This window comes from Watersipora subatra, chromosome 9, assembly GCF_963576615.1.
Source record: "Watersipora subatra chromosome 9, tzWatSuba1.1, whole genome shotgun sequence".
Classification (NCBI taxonomy): Eukaryota; Metazoa; Bryozoa; class Gymnolaemata; order Cheilostomatida; family Watersiporidae; genus Watersipora; species Watersipora subatra.
Window position 1 is genome coordinate 25,658,824 of NC_088716.1, and position 26,401 is coordinate 25,685,224.

The 26,401-nt window shown below is 36.1% G+C and overlaps 1 protein-coding gene across 5 annotated transcripts in view; it reads right to left on the reverse strand.

The window, feature by feature from the left end:
* LOC137405470 (protein phosphatase 1 regulatory subunit 12A-like) overlaps window positions 1-26,401 on the reverse strand; it is a 75,320-nt gene that overhangs the window by 17,261 nt on the left and 31,658 nt on the right. For 2 of the 5 annotated variants that reach the window (XM_068091742.1, XM_068091741.1), the window contains exons 8-20: window positions 25,743-25,792; window positions 23,877-23,954; window positions 21,380-21,458; window positions 20,316-20,389; window positions 18,783-18,956; window positions 15,640-15,825; window positions 15,082-15,237; window positions 12,234-12,452; window positions 10,687-10,761; window positions 9,802-9,898; window positions 8,757-8,852; window positions 8,244-8,353; window positions 6,804-6,914 (exon numbers count right to left, since the gene is read on the reverse strand). In XM_068091742.1, the coding sequence (XP_067947843.1) occupies window positions 6,804-6,914; window positions 8,244-8,353; window positions 8,757-8,852; window positions 9,802-9,898; window positions 10,687-10,761; window positions 12,234-12,452; window positions 15,082-15,237; window positions 15,640-15,825; window positions 18,783-18,956; window positions 20,316-20,389; window positions 21,380-21,458; window positions 23,877-23,954; window positions 25,743-25,792 (1,505 nt within the window). The remainder of the gene's footprint in view (window positions 1-6,803; window positions 6,915-8,243; window positions 8,354-8,756; window positions 8,853-9,801; window positions 9,899-10,686; window positions 10,762-12,233; window positions 12,453-15,081; window positions 15,238-15,639; window positions 15,826-18,782; window positions 18,957-20,315; window positions 20,390-21,379; window positions 21,459-23,876; window positions 23,955-25,742; window positions 25,793-26,401) is intronic. The other 3 variants (XM_068091743.1, XM_068091745.1, XM_068091744.1) reach the window with 3 other exon arrangements.

A 26,401-nucleotide genomic window follows, 5' to 3' on the forward strand; every position in this document is an offset into this window, starting at 1 on the left:
TAAATTAAATACAGACATTGTAGTCGGCTAATTAATCAATAGCTGTTGGTTAGTGCCGTATATGGTGAGACATAAGAATTTTTCCTCGAATAGATGGTACGTTTTGAGCCCACAGTTATTAGTTTAATCTAAATTTGAGTATAACACATGATAATCCCTTTTTTGGAAGTATACACACAACATTTTTTTATCAAAAGCAAAAGGTTATAGGAAGGACGAAATTTGTAATATGAAATTAATTATCATGTGCCAAGTTTCGAGAATAAATACTAGGCAAAAACTTACACGAATGTAACAGGATCCTTTTCTACCTGCCCCAAAACCTATGAACTGCACAAATAACCGATATTAAACTCAACCCAACTCAGTAGAAACCTTTGGGCCCACAGGTTTTATATGTGTTATAACACATCTTATAGTAAATCTGAGCCAACAGACACATGCAGCTTCTAGTACTTGCCATGAATGGCTGAACACTAATACGTTGATCATTCATTGGTAATATTCAGCACCTAGATGACATACTCACATTACAGTAATCCTTTTTCAAATAACTGTAGAACGTAAGAGACCACAATCTATTATCATTGAAGAATTCACTGTCATACTGCTTGGCAGAAGGCCAACAATCCCTTCCACGCATACCAGCAATAACTCCAACCAATTGTAAAAGAAATGGATTGACTTCTTGATGTTCTGAACTTGTCAAAGATAACAACAAGGATAACACGAGTGTGAGATGCTTATTGCAACTAGGCAGCACTAGCCAATATGCCTATGCAACACGGACTAAATACCGAATTGGCAAAATTTTATATGGAGTTATCACGACAATGAGTAATAAAACGATTCAAGATATAAACATGGTGGGTTGAGGGTAGGCACCCTTCAGACAGAATTGTGTACTTGAAAAAAATTCAGGTGGCGCTGCTATTTTTCCAGTTTATTTTACACACAGCCCAACTATGAACCTTTAAAATTAGCATGTTTAATACAATACGAATGTAAATTGCTTAAGTTGTTTTAGTTATGTGAATTGGTTCGAGCCGAGTTATTAAATTTTCAATCGCACCATTTTAAACTCCTTCCTTCTACATGAAAATTCATCTACTAGGCTGTTGAATCTAGAAAGACTTCAATGATCTCTCTCAAAGACATTAAAAACTTTGTAGCATCAATTAAGAATTCTACCAAAGAAATCTTCAATTCATAGTTAAATGGATGGGAGTATATAGCGAGTATTTAATAGACTTGAACATCTATACTCGGCTCTCAAACCGATTAGAATTTTTAAAACATCAGACCGAGTTTACAGCCAAAAGTCCTGTTGTTTCTTACAAACTATAAAAACATTATTTTTAGTTAAATATTCAAACTCCAACTCAGCCCACTAGTAGATAGGACATCTACAGCAATCTAGATGCACATGTATTTCAGAACATTTTTTTCCACAAGACAAGTTCCAATCTGACTCACGCTGCGTAATGGGTTCATGGGAAGTAGTAATCATTTTGTGTCTAGGCCTATACGACAGTTGCTAGCGAGTTGCTATGAATGAGAAATTAATTCAACAGTTCCAATGCCAACACAGCGACTTTCACGCTTTGGTTAGCTGCACACCCGAGTAGCTATAACAATCAGTAAGCGTTTTTACAATGTGCTAGTCATAGGAGTGAGTTGCATAGTTCTAGTTAATAACGCTATGAATTTAGAATCTTCCACAGGGCTGATATCAAATTATCACTCGTTATGGCGGATTGTTTTCTGAAATGAGCAACAACGCAAAGTATAAAATTAATAAGAAATATGAAGTAATTAACTTAAGATTGATCGCAGAATAAGTATTTGAAGCTGCTGATTAGATTAATTCCGATGCATTTCTGAAGAGCACAGCTATAAATGGCTGCCTGATTATGAAGAGATTTTATCAATATAGGCTGCAACATCGAGAGCAGTGATGTAGACAGGTAGCAGCATTGATCTGTGAGAGTGTTTCATATTCACACCAGGTATACCCTGCATCTTGAAGTAAATAAACAATCAAATTATATATATTTCTACAGCGTGTGTGGTCGTGTGTGTCGTCGATATAGTAGAACTATAGCTGAAGGAATGACTTGACGAAAAGGTAAATCGGAGTAGCTTTAACAGTTTGCAGTCAGATTAGTAATTAGCTGTCAACTTTCCTGCGGTTAACTGCTTTGAAACCATTTTTTACGAACATCGCGGATTAATAACTCGCTACTGTGCACTTCAGCTTTCATGGCTTCAGTACTTTTTGAGGCATGAACTATTCATTACAACTTAAATAGAGAGAACATATAAAAAAAACTAAAATGGAAAACCCTTTCATACACTGGCCTAGGGAGATCCCAACGTGAGTAACACTGTACTAGGAGTCGTTGTGATTCCCTGTTTTCCTGCTCCGTTTTGTCAAGTGTAAAAATACCAAATGCTTGTGACACTCTTCATCATGTTTAACAAACACTTTTGACTAGTGCTGGGACGATATTAAAAATTCGTTTCGGTACGATATGATGGCGTAGCCAACAGATATATCGAAATGTTATTCGGAATTGTCTTACCTGCCAGATAACGCTGCCATGAGAGAACAACTCCCTAATGAGTCCAAGTACCAGTATAATTCTTTGAAGAATCGGGTATCAAATCGAGTAGAATATATATATTATCGTCGATATCGTCAAATATCGACGATATCGTCAAATATCGACGATATCCAATATTTCGATATGGGCAAAAAGCACTTGGTATGGTCGGTATCAGAAAGTGGTATCGACGGTATACCGAAATATCGTAATATCGTCCCAGCACTAGTCTTGACCGTAAAACTGTCTAATGAACATGAGAAAAGCTTTCGATTAATAAAAAAGGGAGTTTACTAGATATGAGTCTAATAGTTTATATTAAACAGATTTTCCTTTTTCGCGCCAGACTTGATTAACCGTGAGAATTGAGGGATTACTGTATTGTTCTTCAATGTTGAGCTTCAATGTTGAGCTTCAATGTTGAGCTGCTGTCACAGTTTATACATCATTCGAAGCTTTGATTTTCATATAGAAATTAAGCGTTGGGTTAATATTTTACTTATGAACAAAATTTGAACTGATACAAGGAGCTTAAGGAGAAAACACACTAAGCGATGTTTAGAGCGATATCGCGCTGAGTGGTGCTAATCTGCGCTAGAACTCACTCAGCGTGCTCATGCAGAGCGGTAACGCTAGACTTTCTCTACACAACTTTATCGCTAGCGAGATGCATTTCGATTGGTTGGTTTTTACCAGAATGCAATTTTACGGCAGGTAATTATTTCTTATTGATGTTTACCAACGTACAGCAGCAACAATTTGCTATTTTGTTACGATTGAAACATCTTCAGAACGAACACTGAAATGTTCATAAATTTAATAAAAGCACTTTCAGTCATGTACACCATAACAAACAAAAATTATCAAAAAATCCGAGTTGAAAACCAACATTTGGAGTCAATCGTTGCGCAGGTTGACCATCTTGAGAAAGGTAAATATTTAATATAATAAATATAAAAAACCAATACAAAATAAAATATGTATAAAAATCGTAAAAATATAACAGTTAAAAATACAATAATCGTTTTTTCTTGTCGTTTTTTCTAGAAATTCCACTGTCATACAGCCCACGACCAAAGTAATAATGGAAAAAAGAAAGGGTACTGTTGGTTGTTGAAAAAGTAGTTCTCAGCAGGAATTGACAGAATATAATGTAAATGAGACTTGTTTGAGATGATATAAAATAAATTTGAGGGAGCACGACTCTAAAAAGGCGCAACAGAAATAACAGAAATGTAACAGAAATAAATATTAATAAAATAAATAATTAACTATCTCAAACTTATGTTTTACAATAATAAAATAAATATTAATTCAAGCTGTAGACCTAAACTACTGTAAGTAATTTAAATAACAACGGCAATAATGAAATATGTTTATTATATCTCTTATTATATTGAAATGCAATATTAAAAGTAAATGGCAAGCTGCCGTGTAATAAACAATTTGAAAGTTGGTTGTTGGTTAAAATAAATATTAATTCAAGCTGTAGACCTAAACCACTGTACGTAATTTAACTAACAACAGCAATAATGAAATATGTTTATTATAGCTCTGAAATGCAATATTACAAGTAAAATATATTGTCATATACAGTTTGAAAGTTGGTTGTGTTGAATGCAGAACAGTTTTGACAACGATATGTAACAGAAATAAATATTAATAAAATAAATATTTAACTATCTCAAACTTATGTTTTACAATAATAAAATAAATATTAATTCAAGCTGTAGACCTAACCTACTGTACGTAATTTAACTAACAACAACAATAAAAAAATATGTTTATTATATCTCTGAAATGCAATATTAAAAGTTAAACGGCAAACTGATGTGTAATATACAGTTTGAAAGTTGGTTGTGTTGTGATGAATGTAGAATGGTTTTGACAGCGATATGTAACAGAGAGCGAGCGTGAGCATTTACGCGTCTGGAAGTTTTATGCAAACTGGAGTGAAATAAATAAATATTCTTGTCATAGAAGGGCGTTGTAGTAACGCCCTACCTTGTAGATAAGATGTAAAGAAATCTGGCTGATGTTCTAGATAATTTGAATAACCTTCGGTAATTGGACAAAAACGTAGGCTGATAAACTGTGTGCCACATTTTCGTACCTGTAAATCGGTCTACGCCTCAAACAGTACACAGTAAACAGTTCTACTATCTGTCGCACGGCTTTATTGGCGTTTCGTAGGTCGATCGAAACTATTAGGTAATAACCCAAGCTGTTCAAGCGTTTTGTGGCGATTTGTGGCAAGACTTTATCGCTCTATTCTCTGTCGCTCGGCGTTTCAATTCTCGGTCTTAACTTTAATTAAACGAAGCTTTTCAAGCGTTTTGTGACGATTTTCGTCCTAATAAATCTGTCTATTTATGTATAATCCGATCAGATGGGTTAGTTTTAGGAATTTGCGTCAACCTTTCAAAGACTTGGTAACATATTTAAATAGGTTTATATGCGTTTTGTATCATTATTATACTTAAACGACTTTACCAAAAAATAGTAAAATTTGTTGATAGGATTTCGTTGCAAGGGTTTGGTGACGGCCGTTAACGGATAATTGTTCGGGAGTTGTGTGCACATGTGCATTTATCATAATTCTCCCAATCAATCGTTTCACTCTTGCTTGGTCGTGGGATAATCGTTTTTTCTTGTCTTCTTGTAGTGTAGGCAGTGTACAATCCGTGAAAGTGAGATAGGATTAATAACAAATGCGAAAGTTGTTTACGTTGTCGCCTAGACTGCGCCATATTGACTTACCTAAATTTATTAACAACTCCGAAGAAACTAATGATACAGAATTTTATTGGCAGTTTGTGAGTGTGCCCATTATATCCTTTGCTAGTGAATCGCTCAAGTGTGTTTATGCACACGCCAGCTATATCTCCGCCCTCCTCATGACGCTCGCGATAAACTCCCCTAGTGTGTTTGGACCTTTAGGCTTCACTGTATCTCAAATGAATGTCATTTACATAACTTAGCCAAACAGTACTTAAAATATGTCTTATGTATTGCTGGTTTGATACATATTATCTAGAGTGTATATAATCAATGCCAGTCAGTTAAGAAAGACAATTAGTAGCAAGAATACAAGTGCTGAGACCACAAGCGCAGAGGATGGCGCCTCATCACTGTGTTCGATGTGGTGGCATTACGGCTCCCTAAGTGGGTTGCTCAAATAGCGACCTGTCTCTAATTTGTGCCTCATGTTTCGCATCCTCAGTACGAAGCTGAGTTTTTGATAGCCACACTTCTATCACACATGACTGGACGAGAGGGAACGGAATCAACATAAATTTGACATCACAAATAAAAAAGCGACATCTTAGCCAATGAAGCTATTAAATTACCAGCAATAATGTATATTCAGGAAATAAACACTGCAGTGCTACCTGTTTATCAGAGGCAACATAAGTGAAGAATATTTACAAGAACCATTCGGGTGACATCACCTTGACACCACCTTGCAAGGTTCTCATTGGAAAATGAACAAATAAGCCAGTCTAGACTTGTTTTCAAGTAAGGTAACACTGTGACTCAAATATATAAACTATAAGATGTACTTGGTTTTACACAAACTGGCTATCAATGTATAAACTAATGTATGTGTGCTATTAACATATAAACTAGCTAGCTGTGTGCTACCTGGCATTGCCCGGGTATTAAAAATCAGCTTATAAACAATGAGAAGTAATGAGAGTTGTCTGCCACTTGATATTAGCCTGGCACATTGAAAATGGATAATTTGAGTAAGCTTACTAATAAGAGCTACCACAATGCCATGACTTCGCGACGTGACTGAAGGCGCGATTGCCTATTTGCTCCCATATAGTGACATACATCGCCTAAAAAATCTATCAAGCTCGTGTAGCTTAGTTATTAAGGCGTCAAATTTGCTAATGGTAAGTTCTGAGATCAAAACTTCTGCTTCCCGATTCTTTATTCCATGATTTTAATATCTATAGCTGGAGAGACACACATACCAACATTGAGCAATAGATGTATGTGTGCAATAGAGAGTTTACGCCACTTTTTGGTTTCTCACTTTTGGTGGTCAGCACTAGTCACCATTAAAAATGTATGGGGTATAACGCAATGGAAAACATCTATGCTTGAACAAACAAAAACCGACAAACTTCGCAAGATGCCCTTATACAGAGAGAGATACACATTATTGACCTTCACTCATACACCTACCCAATTTGTGCCGCTGACGTTGCTAGAGTTGGCCGAAGAAGCCTCTGTGGATATGCTATTTTCTGACAACTCAGATGTATCTTGCTCTTTTTCCTCTTCATTTTTTTCATTCTAAAACAAATTCTACAATGCAGCACATGACTGGCATAAACTGTTTGACAACCTTATTTACTTGCCATCTAGCAAAAGCAACTCGATGCTCACACAACAGAATTAACATGGCAGCTCATCTTAATTCACACACCTAAACCACCTAACACAACATATATCCCTTTATGATGCATTCCATCCAGGTGTATTGGCTCAGCTATGACTAATTCACTACGAATTGTACATCAAGTATAGAGAATGATAGTTAACCTAACAAGTATGTGTGCGTTTGTGAGAACAAAAGCAAAAGTTCTTGTAGTTTTAACATTAGAGACGGACGGTATGCAAAATAAAAGAAATATCTGAACAAATTGGAGAAGTAGACCAGCCTATTTAGCTATTAGAACTGAATCTGTTTAAAATTCTTTTGGAAATCGGAAATTAACAGTACGACTATAGAATCCAAAGTGACTCAAAAGGTGAAATATTTATCCCTTTTGTCCATGTAAACTATGAGCTTGGAAAACACCTCGATGGTAGCATGTATCTCTTTAACTGGGAGAAAGCGACATTGTTAACAAAAATATCACGCGATCAACCAGAAAACTTCTCTACCTATATTTTTACTGACGAAACAGTCTCACTAGCGCAAGAAAGGAAAACATTGTGAATCAACTGTACAACGATAGGGAACTTCTTGATCTGGTAACCAAATGGTGTAAGCGGATAATTTTAGAACATATGGAACATTTTAGATATGGACAAACATTTCAGTTGGTTTAATGATGAAATGTGATAGAAATTGGCGCACAGACTTGTTTGCTATTTTACTGATGTTGAATAAACGGGAATTCCTAATTTTCTGAGGCTTCGTTAATAATGAGCTAATGTTTATGAGATGTTTTCGGCCTGTTTACAAAAATGCTACCTGGATGTTTACAAGGTTTTTATGAATTTGTTACAAATTCCTCTAATGCCACACAGCGGCTAACAAATTATAAAACACAGCGAGAGTGCTTATCCCAATTAATCCCTACTTGAGCCCCACTAATCTTTACTATAATAAGAGCTGTGTCTGTCTGTCTGTCCAAAGCCACGCTAAGAATGTTAAGAAAAAGATTGCCTCACACGGGAATCTAACCCGCGTGTCAAATTCAAAATCAAGCATGTTCCCACCACACCATTCAGTCCCCTTACCACTTCATGGGATAATTCTCCATATACTGATTACACATGACGATCTCTCACGGCACACAGGACTGGAAGCGTACTAGTAGAAATAATTGATGTAAAGCCTTAATGTACGATGCCAAATGATGTTAAACTATTCCTCCTTACAAAAACCCTAACCTCATCATAGTTAATAACTCCAGTCGATCGCCTCTCTCTGCGGTTCCGTCTTGACCGCAATAGCCTGGGTTTCTTTTGATCCTTATCAGTGTCCTCCTCCTCATCTTTGGCTAAAAGAGAAGTTATTGTAACTATGTATATGTAGGTAAAATAAAATGGATAGAATCCATCGACAACTCACCTAAAGCAAGATTTATAATGACAAGTATTATAGAGAAAAAAGCAATTGGTGTCTCAAACAGACAAAAAATGGTCACAATAATTGCACACAGATACAAGTCATTCCTGAAACATGCAAATGATGACCACTCAAAAGTGGGGAACATTTCTTCAGACGAACAAATGGTAACACTTCGATCTTATTTCGAGTTCATAGCCACATGCACGTCATACGGATGCCCAGCGCTAAGTTTCATTCCAAATGTTCCACAGTCCTTGCTTACAGAAACAGGCTTTTGGATGATACAAAGGCTATCAGTAAAACCTTGCTGAGCAAATTTTTATTTAGGTTACCTTTTTTATTATTATTCTCCTTGTTCTCTGAACGCCAGCTTAACCTAGATCTTGCCTCTGAAGGCTCAAGGTCACCATTCCGATAGCGTGCATACGCTGCAAGCAACATACAACCGAACGATAAAAATCTATTAAATACATGCAAGACACAACAGGTTCCATGGCAAGCTTGTCATGCAATATACAGACTATCGCAATCAATTCTTGACACGGTATAACCTCGAGATTAAAATCGTTCAACTTGCGACATAGCATTACAGCAAATATTTGTCTTAACATACAAATTTCTAATATATGATCTCTAGTTTCTTGAAACATTACAGTTGGATAAATCAGCACAAATGTCTGAAGGTCACCATCACCAAGTTTGGTTTAACAGTGCCCATAAATAACTTTATAGCGTTTCATACCTTCCTTCTGAATTAATTTTTTAAAATCATGAACCCATGATAAGTAGTGGAGATGAACAAAGAATGCCATTTTAGAACATGACAAAAAATAATATAAAAACAAAAAAAAAAGACTTCTTCGGATCAATTTTCTTAAAAAATCGGAAGCTGTCTGGAAAAAGTGAGAGTAGGTACATATGTCTACTGAAAAACAAAACATACCTAAGCCAAATTATTTTCGGTTCACCTAGTCTGAGCTCAACTATATCTGTATTACTGTCAGCCTCCTGTATCAGTATGGCTATAATTCAACTGGCTACACTTCAATTAACAGAAGAAAGCCTTTTCCTGGATTATTACTTAATAAAGTCTCTTACATATAATTTAGTTTCAATATTCATATAGTACACTTGTTTTAATACTAGAGTATTCACTTAAAATATTTATCACGTTAATCAGATAAAATACAAAGTATTCATACAGAAATATTTGTTCAAACGTAAGATGGTTTCTGCACACGACACATGTCAAGGTTTGGCTGTACCAACTTGTGCCATGCATGTGAAAACCATAGATAACGAAATGCAAGTAATTGATGACAAACTCAAAACACATGAAAGCAAACAAATGCAATGTATGAAAGCAATCTATGTTACCTGAGCTGCTAGCCAAGGCATCAGGAACAGATGAAGCGCTGCCGCCTGAGATTATAGTATCTCTGGCCTTTCTAAATGAGGATGAACGACCCTCGTCCTAAAGAACAAAAAAGCTGAGTCACAATCATGATTCACAACCCCACCATTCTTTTAGCAATCACCAATTCATGAGCCATTATCAAGTTACAAACTTCGCGACACCAAACTCAAAAAAGGGAACAAATGAAGGATTTTTGAAGTCACCAACAATAGGCAGAGATTTGTATGATCAATCCTTGTTTACTTTAGGGTTGGCATATGGTAGCTGACATGCACTCAAAGGTATTTTTACTGGGGGGCATGCAGCGAGGCAGCAAGGATAAAGCAAGACGTGTGCAGCGACTCATAAGGAAAGGTTCATACAGTTGACGGACTTTACTTATCAAGTAACTAACTGTATGCCCAAATAAAGCACTCAACTTCACAACAGTTATCTTCGGTGGCAGATCCAACTTTGGATTTAAATTTCGAGCTAATCGTTATCAAATAATCGTTAATTGCAAATGAACTACAAGAGTCATGCGGTCAAAACATTTGGATACAGAAACTAAAATCCAGCGAAGTCCAAGAAAACAGAAAGCGGGGGTTAGCAAAATAAAATATAATCTCTAACTAGATAGGCATGCCTATGAGCATCAGTAGAATCTGCTTATGGAATGCTGTTAACTTTGGACGCACGGATGCGTAGACCAATCGTACAAATGTCCATGAACAGAAACCAGAAATCTTGCAAGACTGCTCATCTTTAAAAAGATGACAGCAGCGGTGTAAGGAGATTTGGCGAGACTTCTAATAAGCGACTAGACTAGGCATGTTAGGTAGAAGGAAGAGGTCATGTGAGAATACCTGTGGACGAGAGGACGCAGATGAAATATCTGGCGCATATGGACCCAAGGGTGATGGAGGGTCGTAAGATACAGACTACAAACAACATTGGCAGACAAAATATAGCCAAGCTTCTAGTTGTCTTGCGCTAGTGGACAAAATCAAGTAGATAACAACATGAAATCTAGGATAATAGGCAATTTATTAAGATTGCGAACAGAAAAATTATAACAGCAAATCAATTTGCCAATTTGAGGTATGAATTTGTCGGCATGATCACGCCGATCGTGAAGCCAGTTAGCAGTAAAACGATACTTTTGGCAGCGATAATGACTTTGAATGAGTGAATTATTTGTCAAATGTTGCTTTCAATGTAGAAATAGAAGTAAAACTTTAACTAGCTTCGCACAGAAACAGCAGTGTGCAACAAACATAGAACTTCTTGTTTATGCATTGAAATTTGATGCAACCTGCTGCGTAACTAAACAGCAAATGAAAAAAGGATAAATTTTGCAACCTTTTAAAAGCAATGATCACATGCTCATTTGAATGCAGGGTTTAAAACAGCAGCAACAACTCCCATTTGAGCACATCTGTACATGCTTAAACACCAAATTCAAGTGCTAAATGCAACAGAAAAAGGAAAACAAATGGCATATTTAACAGCCACCTATGCAAAAAGCAAAAATATGACCGAGATTAAAACAATTGAAAAGATAGAACAATACAACGTTGACAGTCTTCCTGTCAGGAACAAGCTGAGAAATCCCGATCTGATTACCTCAGTAGTCTGAAAAAACATGAAAACCAAAGCCTGCTATTATTTTTCTCGTAAGACATTTCGCACAATTCAAGATGAACTTGCACAATATTCTAGTAGATTTTATCAGAAAGGATAGATATTTTTCTATCATTTGCGACTGTTTTAGATGTTTGAAGTGGTTTGATTGCCAGGATGTTTCAAGACTGAAATCGACACAACTTGATTGCGATTAAAATGCTCAGATCAGGTGAAAGTCTGATTATGACATCTATAATTGCAGAGAGACGGACAGAATAGAGACTCATAATTCTACAACTTGAACACAATAGTCGATATCAGCTACAGCAATGATAGCAACTAGTGACATCATTTTGCGTATATTTCTGCTGTTTTAACCATGATCAAGTTTTAGCAATATGAGTCTTGAAACATCTTAGAAGTCAGACCAACTAAAAAATCAAAAACAATTGCAAATGACAAAAAAATATCGATACTCTCTGATGAAATATAGTAAAAATTGATACAAAAAGCTTTTATATATAAGAGTGCAGATCGTGTGCTAAGTAAAGGGAGGGCATGAATATCAGCGGTGTGTTTTGAAATATCATATGCCGGCATACAAGTAACAGAGTAAATATTAAAAGTTACTAATTATAGAGTCAGATATCCTAAGAAAAGTTCTATCAAAAGATGGACATGCGGCTAATCTAACCAAAGCTGCAAGCTAAAGAAACGTTAACAAGCACGCGAAAGAAGACAGCTGCAAGTACCTGCCCATATCAACTACGTTAAGTCCTCTACTCACCCTGCCCCAAGCGCGTCGCCTAGCAGGCTCTGCACTCAAGTCCTCAGGCCTAACAACGACGGCGCTGTTGGAGTCGATGCGGACTGATGCAGGCTCTCCATTGCTGACTGGTTGGTCAGTCACCCCAGCTGGTTCGCTAGAACTTCCACTAATATGTTTCTCCGTTTCTGCACTTTTTAGTGTTGCCTCGGCTGCTTTCACATCATCCTGAGTGACTCCCTAATACAACAACATAACATATAATGTTGAAAACAAAAGATGTAGCGAGTGGCAAATGTATGAATTCTGACCGCGGGTCACTGAATAAACTCATCAAGCAATGAAAAACAATCAAACCTCTACATATGACGATGTTAATCCTTTCTAAAATATTCTCCACGCGTTAAATTAATCCCGTGTTGGAATAAATACTTTATAATAATACAATGCACTACTTTCTACAGCTTATAAAACTATAAAATACAGTATATACTCACATATAGCTACAAGAATTATCTTCCATAAAACTAAGTTGAAAACTAACCGTAAAATAAAATTAGCTAAGTGATAATTGGTGAAGATGTTATTGTCACTTCGCCTTTAAATCAAAGATGCCTTGGCGATGCAGCAGATAGTGATACGAAGCTAGTCACACTTAAGCATGATTCCGATATCGACTGCGTGATCCTGGTGGTTATCTCGTGCAGCAAAACTTGCGGCGCTAGACTCGGCGGTTTATGCTCACATAAAGCTGCATTGATGATCGCATAAAAAAGCCATTCGCCATTCCGTTTTCGAAAGCACTGACTTGTGAGTATATAGTACATTTCAGGAAGGTTTTGCCTGCAGCTCCTGGCGATAGTTGAACAGTGCAGAGCTCTTGCGTCGAACGCCGGCAACTGATGGCGGTACTCGGCGCGTAGATTCGCATTTCATCCCTGATAGCCTGCGATCCGGCTACCGGTGCTTGTGACGTATATGGGAACCAGGCTTTAGACTCAGTGCAATTTAAATAATCTTAGCTTTTTGTTTTCAATTTTTTCAATTAGAACTTGTAAAGTTTACATTTTACACTAAATTTTTACATTAATACCTATTCCAGCCTTTTTGATTTCACACATTTTTAGGTTTCATTTCATTGTGAAACCTTCACTTCCCTTATAAAAACTACTGGACTACTTCGTAGATATTTTCAAAGTGCTGATCCAAAGAAGGTTGTTTACATTTCACTCTAAATCCTTGCTTCAATTTTAAGGAAAGCATTACTCTCATCACCCTTTTTCTCTATGTATGACTACAATCGCACACTAAAAATTCACGATTTCAAACTATATAAGGAAGGTATGAAACACCGTTTAATAATATAAGAGCCGTGTTAAACCATATCATGTGAAGGAGAGCGATTTATATACCGTAAAACCTCTAATTGAATGCCATGGCACTCTATTTTTCAACCCTTCCTATATAGTGGCGGTCAATTGGAGTCGGCGGTGTATTTTTCAAATAGCTGGTCAGAATTTTGACGAAGCGAATGTCGCCTATATTTTGCTCTTTTTCCGGCGGAGTGATATTAAACCTTTTGGATGCAATAAATCTGCTAACTTACCTCCAACTTGTCAAAGATCTCTTAATAAATATGCATTGAGAAACCGAGAAATATCTCTACCAGTTGATATCTATTGCTTGCAATTGACCTGCGATGATATAATCGTATGTGTTCCTTTTTGCAATTTGTTGGCATTTTCAATTTTTATTTCATTCTAACTTCAAAACTTATTTTTATTTTATATCTATATATAACAATGTTGCATAAAAGCTCATTGCACTCATTGATATGTTTGCTACAGTTTGCATCCAAAACTAGCATTTTAGGTGCGATAGAAGTGGAGTTATGAGCATCGATCCATTGTAAGCCGTGTTAAGATAGCCGCAAAGATGCTATTGAATAACATGCTATAAATCTGCATATTTGTAAGTTATATAATGATAATCTATCAAATGATACGAATATATATTCATGAACGATTGGCATAAACGAACCATACTTATACTACACGCAGAAACAAAAATTTATGATTTTAAAACAAAAATATTTCCATTGTTTGCGTTCTGATTGTTGCTTTCGATGGAACGAACATCATCTAGTTGTCCTATACTTTCCACAATATCTTCTGGCCTCAACTCTTCTTCTGCACTGCTGAACTAGTCGATAATAGCGTCCAAACAATTTTTTGGCAGAACAAAACTTTTACGCGCAGTATTTAGCAAAGATGAAATGCGTAAAAGTTTGTTTGTTAAACGTAACCTCAAGCCCAAAATTTGCAAACTGTTTTTTATGCATGTTTTTCGAAGTATTAAGACCGCGTTAAACAAGGAACTACTATTAGCCTAAGACAGATATTAATTATTTCTATGGTGTTGCTTTCAAAGTTTTCACGAAAAAAAGCAAAAAGCTTTGGAGTTGGACGAGAGAATTGATTGTTAATAATGTAAACGATTCTACATGTAAATGTTTCTACAGATCACTTGATATTATGGATTCATAAAAAATAAAACATGTCAAAGTGGCGGTCAAATGGAGGTGGCGTTCAATTAGATGTTTTACGGTATGTACCAACTTACACAACCACAATATTTCGAAAAACTTTGGATGTTGTATGCTGCAAATAAATTCTCGGATAGAGTCAAACAGTTGCTTAAATACTATGTCATACATTACGAAAGTCATAAGTTAAAGTAGTTGCAAGCTAAGGTTTGACAGTAGATAGTGTAAAAAACAAAGAACTTCAGTAGCCTTGTTGCCCAATATGTTGATAATCAAACTACACAAGCAATCGTATCAAAAATTGAACTATGCAGAAACTCCAACCTGCGTTGAACGCCTCGTTTCACGCGCTCTCTTTGCTTTTATTTTTCTATTTGTTTCAGCTTCATCATCTCTCTGCGGAGTCACAAAGCGACCAACACGTCGCTCTTGACTAGGGGCACTTGTTGCAGCTTTAGTGACCTCTTTGTCCATTTTGGCCTATTAAAAGAAGTAAATGGATGATAAGATATCAGAAGGAAAGCAGTCAGTAAAATAAAATTGTCTCAGCATAAAGACTTTCCTCGTCAAGAACTGATGCGGCCATCTAATTTTCCCACATAAATCTTTACGACAAGAAGAAAAAGAAGAGAAACTTCAAGTTATGTTAAAGCAAAGGAAAACCACCAGAAAATCTAAGTTGGAAGACAGAAAGCAGAAACAACTTCAGGTATGAGAGATAGATTTGATTTGACTTTTTGTCTAACTAACATCACTAAAACGATAGATAGTGGACATTTTAAAAATAAAGTCACACAAAAAGAACAGCCATGAATTTTTAACTGATTGCTGCTAGCTAAGGCAGCTGTACAAGTTTCCAAATGCAGCGTAAAATACACAAACCTTAGCCTCCCTCTCCATCTGCTGGCGCCGATAGTAAGGAACATACTGCGACCGACCTGCTGTCACAGGATAGGAACTCCGCTCAGAGAGTCCCTGATCCCTAAGGGCCACAAATGGTCGCCTATTGTCAACTCTGACCTGCACAGGCAGGTTAGCTGAACTAGAAGACGATGAGGTCTTCCCTTCCTGTAGTAACAGCGACAGCGTATACAGGTGCCGGTAGGTGAACCACCCCAACGCCCAACAACTTATCAATCCGATACATTTTTTAGCATATGCCTGATATGAGTATCTAAGTCAAAAATGAAGATGAAGCTGAGAGCTAATTAAAAAAGATGAGCATGCTATTTGACAATCTACATATTCTACATTAGATGAAACCAAGGTTGACAAAAAGATTAAGAATACCCTAAGACACTTATGTATCGCCTCATCTAACTTTCACGTTTTCGAGGAGTCATCCTCTGGCGAAAATTTCATGCGCGAAACTAAACTATCATAACGAACGAGCGAAAATGCGAAATTAAATAGCTTTGTTCATTGATAGTCCAAGAAACAAATAGCAGCAAGAATCAAATTGCATTATCGATCTCACCCACACCATTCTACCTGCGGTTCACAATTACAAACTAGTCCCAAATTGAAATTTTTTTCTTATCGGTGAACCGAACCTGAGGAATCTAATTATGTTTGTTCCACTGCATTTATTTTCACACTCCAACATTTTCACACTCATCAAGAGCTGCGAAATTAAGTTGCAGCAAAATTTTACTTTGTATGCTACTCACGAAACTAAATACTAGTGAAATATAAGTGTCCTAGGGTAGAGGTAAGCTAAAGAGAATGGAAATACGAGCACTTACTTGTCTGCTACACAGATGCTAGATGGTTGAACTAGTTCATCAGATCAAACAATTTGAATAATTATAATATTACTAGGAGAATGCCCGGAGTTGCATAGGTAATAAAATAATTACCTAATGAATTTGAGTAACTCACCTGAAAAGCAAAAGCTTTACTAAAAATTTTAGTTAAACAATGCCAGTGTTTTGAGGCAGCTTAACAATCATTATGAACAACGGTTAACAGTGCTAGTTATTAACCCCAAACAAGCGCTTTAAGCATGAGTATCTCAATCAATGTAATGACTATTTGCCCAATGACCCCATTGTATTCTGTGTAGCTTAAAGGTTAAGTTCGCCGCTTTTAGATCTGGAAGTTTTGAGATCAAATCCAGTGGTGTGCAGATTTTTCATTGCTAGATTTTGATTGCTATAACTGGACACAGGGTTTAATAAAAAGACAAATGATGAAAGAGAGACATATATATATATATATATAGAAGGAATATATATGTATTCCTTCTATAGCAGAATTCTTCAAACAATAACAAATTATTATTCAATGATGCCTAAAAGGTTTGTTCAACATGCATACATTTAAAAAAGGTTTATAAGATCGAAAAAGAAGCAATTATTGTAAAACAAAGTAGATAAATTGTAGTTATCATTTGAGCTTGAACGACTGAAGGAAGAAAAAAAAAACAGTACCTATGAAACATGATGCCAAATTAGCACCTTCTTTCTACATCATGTAATAATGGGTTGCCTATAGATTCTCTCAGTTCGTTACACACATAACAAAACCATCAGCGATAATCAGCAGAAAAGTTGACAAAGAAGAAATTAAGTTAATTCAGATAATTAAACAGATGAGAATGCAAAGTAATAAAAGCTTTTATCATTGCCATAATTTTAGTCATCAGTTTTAGTGAGTTGCATCTTCCGCGTTGTATCTTCAGGTTTAATGAATTATAAATGACTGAACATCCAGAAATCAAAAGCATAGAAAATGGATATCATCTGTTTTCTATGCTTTTGAAAATAGATGATGTCCATTTTCGATGATGACTACGAAGAATTAAAAAAACATTTAGGACTTTGCAATACCCGTTAAATTAAAGATACAATGATAGAAAAGCTAGCATATCTTGAGAACGTTTTGAGCATGTTAGCCATTTGCTAGACAAACACGTATTACAGCGAGGACACCCGTGTGACAAGCTCAAACAACCAAATCAGCTACTGATGGTCAATACTATTTTGGTAGTAAAAGCACGACTAGCTGGGCCTGAAGACACATGCTATAATAACAACTAAATGCTAAAGGTAAATAAAAATCATATTAAAATGTTTTATAGCTAGAGGATCACGAGTTACTACAATGAAGAATGATGGCATCAAGCAGATAAATGATAAAGCAGCATTTTGCAACAAGCGATGCCAATGTTACAAATAAGCGTTGCTGATAAACTTATACTAGCATAGCACAGACAGAGACGATTACCATTGTCACATGGAACAATCAGGGATATGCTACAAAGTGGCCTATTTATGGCTATCTCAAGACCATCTGACTTGTGCCAAAATGGGTAGGGAAACGACTGATTTAACCCAAGAGGTGCGAATAGGTTTCTTCACTCTTTATTTAATAGAACAGTTTACTGACTAGTGTAAGATTCAAGGGAATTAACAATTTTTCCAATTAGTTATTTGGATTGAAATCTAACTACCTCCGGACCCTGATGCTCTATGTAACAATAGTAACGGGCAAACTCGGCAGCAGCTAATGGACTACAGGCTAAACAGCAGAGGCAGCAGAAGGGTTTAGATTCAACTAACTTCATATTCTTGAATCACTTCTTATCTGACGGATCAACTTTCTAGAGGTTAAAGCATTGAGTAGACAAAAATTGAAACAAAAGACTGTCATGTCAGAAATTTGCTGATGCGATGAAAGTTCTAAGAAGGGATTGGCTTTTGACAATGTTGAACAAAACATTTCTGGAGTGGCAAAAAAGTAGTTTTTAAAGCAACGCGTAAACATCTAATTAACAAAATAGCTTGTGAAGCCAAGAAGAGTTACATCACAATTTTTCTTGTAATCTATTCTGGCACAGACTTTGGCAAAGCAGTAGAGCAAGTATGGAAAGAACAAATTGCGCTGTTGAATGCTGAATGAAAAAGCATGTATTTAGGTAGAACGCAATCTTTGCTTCAATTAAATCTAAACCCCTTTGCAGGCAAATATCAAAAAACTGCTTTACATGTAGATGTTTTTTTTTCAAGCGTTGAGCCACTCACATTGCCTGCAACAGCCGTGGCCGAAGCCGATTTGGTCACACTCGGTAGATGATGTTCAACAGTCTCAGATACAGACGAAGAGCTACCAGTTTTACGAAGACTAGCGCGCCATGATGTTGGATCTGATGAGTTTTGCTCTGTCTCAGGGCCTGAGGATCGCCTCAGTGCCTGCTGCTATAGTAACATATAGGTTGTGGGAGAAGAATTCCTCAACAAACAACACGTCGATCGTAACACAGAGGATCGGAGGAAACAACACAACGACACCTAGACTATAAAAATGCGCACCCAGAACAGTTACTCTGCTACAGAAGTGCTACAGCAAACCAATATCCGCATACTGGCATAGCAAGAAACTACTTCCAAACAGAATCATGTTAAAGTTCAATATGCATGGGCAAATCTCAACAGAAAAGTGTGAACTTTCAGCTTATTTTAACATTCGTGATTTTCAACAACTATACAACAATGCACAGGTACTCTGACAGCTGTACAACAATGCACAGGTACTCTGACAGCTGTACAACAATGCACAGGTATTCTGAGCAGCTGTACAACAATGCACAGGTATTCTGAGCAACTGTACAACAATGCACAGGTATTCTGACAGCTGTACAACAATGCACAGGTATTCTGAGCAACTGTACAACAATGCACAGGTATTCTGAGCAGCTGTACAACAATGCACAGGTATTCTGAGCAGCAGCATTATCTTCATTAGATAAATTCTTCACAAAAACTCCTTTTCTTACAAGATTGACAACATCTAAACCAAGAGGATAAATGCGATAGCTTTGCAACTCTATAAAATATAGATCTATTGGAAATGAAGTAAGACGCAGAAAAGAACAAATCTCATTTGAAAACAAGCGCTTGCACTACAGAACGAGTTTACTTGACATGCACAATTAATCCAGCATTGAAACATGTTTATCAGTGATGGATTGAAACAACTAAGAAACTAAACAACGAACGAAACAGCAAACCACTTCTATACAGAGACCAGAGGAATTATTAAATTGGTAGAACGATTGGCTCAGAAATGAAAGCAAGCCATCTGGTGAGTTCATTACCTTCCGAATTCTATCGCTAGTATAGTCGATGCCAAAGCAGACCGGCACCACCGGCAAACAAACCGGAAGGCTGGTTGCTCTATCTTGACGAACTTGAAAATCCTAGTATTTTTTAAAAGAAAATGTGCAATACAACAAAATACAAACAATTGCAAAACTGTGCAAAATGGTGAGGTCACCCACAAGCTCACACTAATGCCACTACAAATGCATTCTAGCAACAAAGAAAATATATGCAAGCTACAGTTAATATGAAACTATATAATTTGCTCGCTTACACGCTAACAACGGGATCACCAGACGAAAAGATCAAGTTGGGATTGGTGTTACAGAAGAAAGATATGTCAGAAAGTGTTACTAGACTAGTCTATCAGCTAGGAAACCGAGTTATAATGCAGAGCTATACACTAATTCGTGCTAACAGCCCGCTAAGCTACCAGACAATCAGCATTTGTCTCACCTCTTCAAACTTGTCACGATTCTCAGTGGAGCTCGTGTCCTCAACCTTTTTAGCAGGTGCTGACGGCTCTGTTTCTACAGAATCATTGTTAATGTAATCCAAAACACTCGATAAGGTTCACCAGCTTGTGATGAACAGAGGTAGTGTTCAGATTTATCAGTGGGGCAGTCATAATATTACAGCTACTCATACAGACTTGGCACACAATCAATAGGGTGTCTGATTTGGGTTGTCATCACCAATTACACCGGTTGTACTGGTAGGACCTTGTATATCCAATCACTTCATCTGAACAGACTGTTATTAGTAAAATAAGGAGGTTGATTTGGTCTTGATTGACTGAACCATCTGGTTGGATCGAAACAATAGGATATCGTATAGGATAGTATACCAAATAGTTGTGAAAACTGACCTTATCTCAAAAAAAAGAAGAATAAAAGAAATATAAAAAACGGTATTCTATTACAGTGACTAAAATCTCTGCTGAAATCATAGATATATAAACCTTATTTATCTAGGGTTTATATATCTATGGCTGAAATAATGAAGCAAGATGCAGAAATAATAAGACATTAAATATAACAACAAATAATAGAAATAGTAATTATTACATGTACATAGATGACACTCATATTATGTGTGTAAAAGGTCTTTTCACATAAATGTCTACATGTAAGCCAAAGCTTGCGTTCCCATGGATCACTTTTAGGATTTAAACAATTTTAAAAGAATTTAAATTGGTGAGTTTGACTCATGATCATCAACTAAAATGAAAAACTAAAAATACTCAAGTTAAATAACTTTCTCTACAAGAGATAATAGGCGTTGAAAAGTTCCACATTGAAGCTGTCAATTACGTCTCACTTTGGTTATAAATTTCACGAGTAACAATCTAAGAAGATATGAACAATGAGTTGGATAATGTAATAACAATAATACATAAATAATCCTAAACATAAGTAGAGATGAATACTTTATGGCATATATTTCATAATACAAAAAGCTACTTGTTCTGAATGTCCGCCAATGCTCATCATTTTCGAAAATAAGGTAGACGTCCCCACCTTTGTTATCCTTATGAGATGCTGGTTCTCCATGTCCTGAATTCGTTTCCTCATTTCGAGTGATATTACTCAGCCGGTTCTGACAAATCAAATATTCTTAGAGTATAAAAATGATACAAAATCTCCATTTCAAAAATTGGAGAAACCTGAAAGAAATTATTTGACATTTTACATGTATAAGTGCTTGAAGCAGACTTGAAACAGAACTAAATCAATAGCCAAGAGAATACCAACCATAAGTTCTAAGCACTGATGCATAGACTGAATTTTAAGAGTAAAGAGTTAGGCACTGATGGGAAACCTGGCCACTCTCAATGCCACACTGGATATATTTTGACCAGTATAAATATGAAAGACATAACCTTGGAAGGCATCAACAGATGTGTCATAGGCATCAATAGATGTGTCATATGCATTAATAGATGTGTCACAAATTTTTACTACTATTATTAACATACCTCAAAACAGCAATTTATATACATAGACACTCAGTCGGAAATCTGTCAGCTTAATACAAGTAATTCTGCCACATGGAGCTAGCCACCACCAACACTTAGTATGTACAAAGAATTGATTTAAAAAGCTTCTAGCAGACTGTCTTATAAGCTGACGAGGTACTTTCAAGTATTACATGGACTGTTTTGCTGAGTGGGTCATCATCTACTTTAAGGATACACGCTGGGTTGAAAGAGGTATAAGGGATGAGTAGCTTAGGGGTGAAGTGTTTGCATGATCATCAGTGGTCACATGATCATTAGTGGTCACATGATCATTAGGAGGGTTGATTCGGTTTAAACCTTGGACCGGTGTAAATTGGCTGGTTTTTCGGCTGGTTTAAACCAAGCGGTTTAGACCAGCTGAAAAGAACCGGTTTTTATGGTTTTTACATTATTTTTGTGTGTGAAAAACATAATATTTTAAGCTCCTAGTGGTTTCTGTGCGGTAAAAATGCAATTCTATGTAATTATCAGCTGTGGAAGTTCATTTAGCACAAAGTACTAAAGGGGTAGTAGAGCTCAAGTTGCGACTACATGAAATCCTAGCACAACAATGAATTAGTGAATTTCATTTTCAATTGGTTTTATCAAGTGATATGATGATCTCTTTACTGGTGAAATATAAAAACCATGTGAAATATACTAATCCCATCATCGTCTCTAATAATGCATGAAAACTTTCTCAAGTTTGGTCAGTGAAAGAGGATTGCTTATAATTAGAAATTAAAACAATAAAATCCTTTTGGGGAAAAGCTTCAAGTTTGCAAAGTACAAGCCAAAGTAGTTGGATTGTTAGAATTCAGTTTATCAAATTTTTTGTTTTTGGAAAAATCAACTCGAGTGCTAGCATTGAGCGGATATTCTCAACATTTGGGTTTGTCCATTCAGGTCAGAAATAGACGGGGCAGAGAAAGCTGAGAAACTTGTATTTATTTATCGTATGACCTATACCTAAGTACATATTCAGTCACATATTGTATCTACTTCTACCCTTACAGATTTGTAAATAATTAATTCTTGCTTCAATTTTAGCAATTGTAGATCATTATGCTCTGCTATTCACTACCACATAATTAATCACTGGGATTGAAATTCATACTTATACATAGAATTATATATATATATATAATTCTATGTATAATATATAGAATTGTATATAATATATTCACTTTATGCGATAAGATTTCTGCTCTGTATTTCTTTAACCATGTTTGATTAAAGATTAATTCTGAAATTTCCATGTTTTCTCTCCTTTTTCTCATAGCAACTCCCACAGTACCATCTTTAACAGATGATTCCACATATGTATGTTCAATACCCAATCATGCAGCTATAGTAGGTGATGTTAATTAGACTTGAAATTGCAAAAACTTTGGTACAATTATAAACCGTAAAAGCCAGTTTAAACTAAAAAACCTGGTTTATCCCTTTTTTTAAAACAACCATGGTTTTTTCCAACCCTGATCAGTAGTGGCCACAAGATAATTAGATTAAAATAGATAGCTCAACGAACAGTCAATGGCTGGACACTAAAAATAAGTGGTAGTCTGAAACCAAAAAACTTGGGATAATTTTAGATAACTTATCAATTTTATTTGGTTATCAAATTTTAGTTGTTAAAAAGTTGTGTTATTTTCTTATTACATTTCACAGTTTTCGGTATCAAATTGAGAAGTCAGCCAATCAGTAAGCTGCTCATTTTGATTCCAAAATTCTTAGCTCAACTTGGGTAATGAGAGGTAAATTAGGAGTTGTCTACTCATCATACCTCCCTGCACCACAACATGTGATGGATTGGCCTATGATCAAGTTGTCAAACAACACCTCAACATGAATTTTTAAAAAGGTATTTAAAAAATACCGCTTATGCTGCCTCTCCTGGGAGTATATTGTACATCCATGTGATGCATTCAATAGTGGCTTTAAAGCTACCACATATACATGTACATCAGCGAAAGGCATTTTCTACAAGGATCAAAATAACAAATAGACAAACTTACCGAAGACCCTTCAAATGGGGACGAAATGGGCTGAGAATCTTCTACTGCCTTTTCCTCATTCTCTCCAGAGGCATCATTCTAAATCGTGCGAAAAAAGTGTGATAGTACAAAGCAGCAAAATTAATTAAGTTCACAGTGAAAAGATTCAAAACTAAACACGCAATGCCTATATAGAACTGGAGTTTAAATTTATACTCCAGAAAGCATGCGGGGCTTGAATGACAATGATTAGCAGTAGCGATACAAATCGTCAAATTACTATGACACTATTTTGTGAGCTAAAGCCAATGCATAACTACTATCGCAAAATTCCCAAAACTTTATAGATCATCGGTTGGCTTGTTCGTTACACTCTAAACCAAAAGTACAACTCGTGCCAATTATTCAACGTTTGTCATAACTCTCATGAACTTCTAATTTTTGTGAATGGAAGTTCACACAGTACAAAATGCAAAAGCTGGGGGGTCAACTCTGAAAGCCAAATTTTAAAAAGATGCAAAGGTAAGGCGTTAGTTTACCAGTCGGCTTGATTTGAAGATGGTCTTATTTATGATTGGTTTGTTCAGTGATCCCAGGTGAATTTATGATAGCAGAAACTAGCCCAAAGCCTGGCCATACAACGCACTATTTATGAAGGAAGGAGGCACCGAGTCAAATAGTTTAAGGTTTCACTTTTGGCATTATTTCGTCTCACTATAAGTTTGACTAATGATGATGTGTGCCAAATATATTAGTAGAATTATTACTGGTCATTTCTACCATTATCATATCAAGCGCATTAGGAGGGGTGCATCAGAAAGGAGCGGTCAAACAAAAAATTCAATTCAGAGCAGCTCTTTAGTAACCAAAGCCACGCTAGAAACCAATAGACTTCAATGTAGCTCAATTTTTCGTCCAACCGCAACCAAAGTTTACATTTCAATAAAAAACGTGATAAATAATAAAATATTTACTTTATTTCCCACAAACAACTGATTTAAGCATGATTCGGAACATAACAAATGGAATGGAAGGGCAACAGGACATTTTAATTAGAATAATATCACTTTCGTGATTCCTGTTTGGATTCTCGTGGCTGCTCCTGGCAAACTTCCAAAGCTTTTTAGAAAATGGGTTAAGTTGCAGCATGGTTATCTCTTAAAACCATATAATTAAACCTTGACTTAGGAGAGGCCCAATATACCGAGTTTTTCAATTTATGAGTCATCATGTTTGTTCGTCATATAAGCCAACATTTGGGAGATCAGCTTTGTTTCAGAGCAGTTGTGACTACACGTATGACCAGGTACATGTCACGCGTTGATTCTGCATCGAGTGAAACTCACGAAAGTGTAGCTAAAATGTCAAAGCCAAATAATGGTTGAAACAACATGTTTAAATTACAAGTAAACATTATCCTTCGTTCCGACTAGAGAGATTGTTTTGTTAATTTATGCGATGAAAAATTCAGCATTTTCTTTGTTGTTAGAGTCAAAGAAAATGACCTTTACGTTTACAGAACTTAAAAAAAAACCTCTTCTTCAGCCACCTCGACCACATCTGTCGCTAACAAAAGGAGGCAGAATAATATATTTTTATATAGTATAACTTTTTCTTTGTTTTTATTCTGCATTGGCAAAATGTATGCAAGTATTTATTATTTAGTAACATGCTTATTTTTGCAATTCCCTGTGACAACGACATGTCTTTTTAGGTCTGCAACGCATCATCTTGTTTTCAATTATTTCAGCTAAGATCAATTCATTTGACCTCTGAGTTGATTGATACACCACCTATTTCACGTATCTCGAGGTTCAACTGTAATCAGATTCCACAAAAATTAAAAAATCTGTTCGACAGCTACCATAATACTCTGTAAGAACTCACCTCTGGAGCAGTCGGTATGATGTTCGGTGTAGTACTAATTTTTCTCTCATCTATGAACAGAAAATACGATTAAACAGAAAAGTGATATGCAGGTATCAATGAAGGAGAAGCGATGGCTATCATGTGAATTATGCTTGCATCGTCTAAACTCAAAAGATGACTCCAATGAAAATAGAGCTATCAATCCAATGAGTTGGTGATGGTGCATCTCCACCTTGAACTTGAAAGTCAAATCACTGCCAAAACTGTGAGCCTTGTTTTTGACTCGATTTACCTTCATCTTGCTGCATGGACTAGATATGTTCCAACAACAGATTTACTTGACAGGAAATTGCACATTCGGAGCTACAATTAATTTCCATTGTAGCAAAATGAGAAGAAATCAGAGACATTTTTATCATACCCTCATCCAAGCATAAGCTTTTTACATTTGCGCAGCTATACATTTCATAAAAGGTTCGTGTATGGCTATGCCAGCCATACACGAACCAAACTGGTTTAAAACCTGTCACTATCATAGAAAAATGTTACCTGGAATAATTTTAGAAAATCTCTAAACCATTAACAGTTTTTCAAAAAACAAACTTAAAAGTTGTGAATTTCTTTAATATTTAATCTGTAAATTGTTAGTCAGTGGCTAGAATTATAGAGGAGATGCA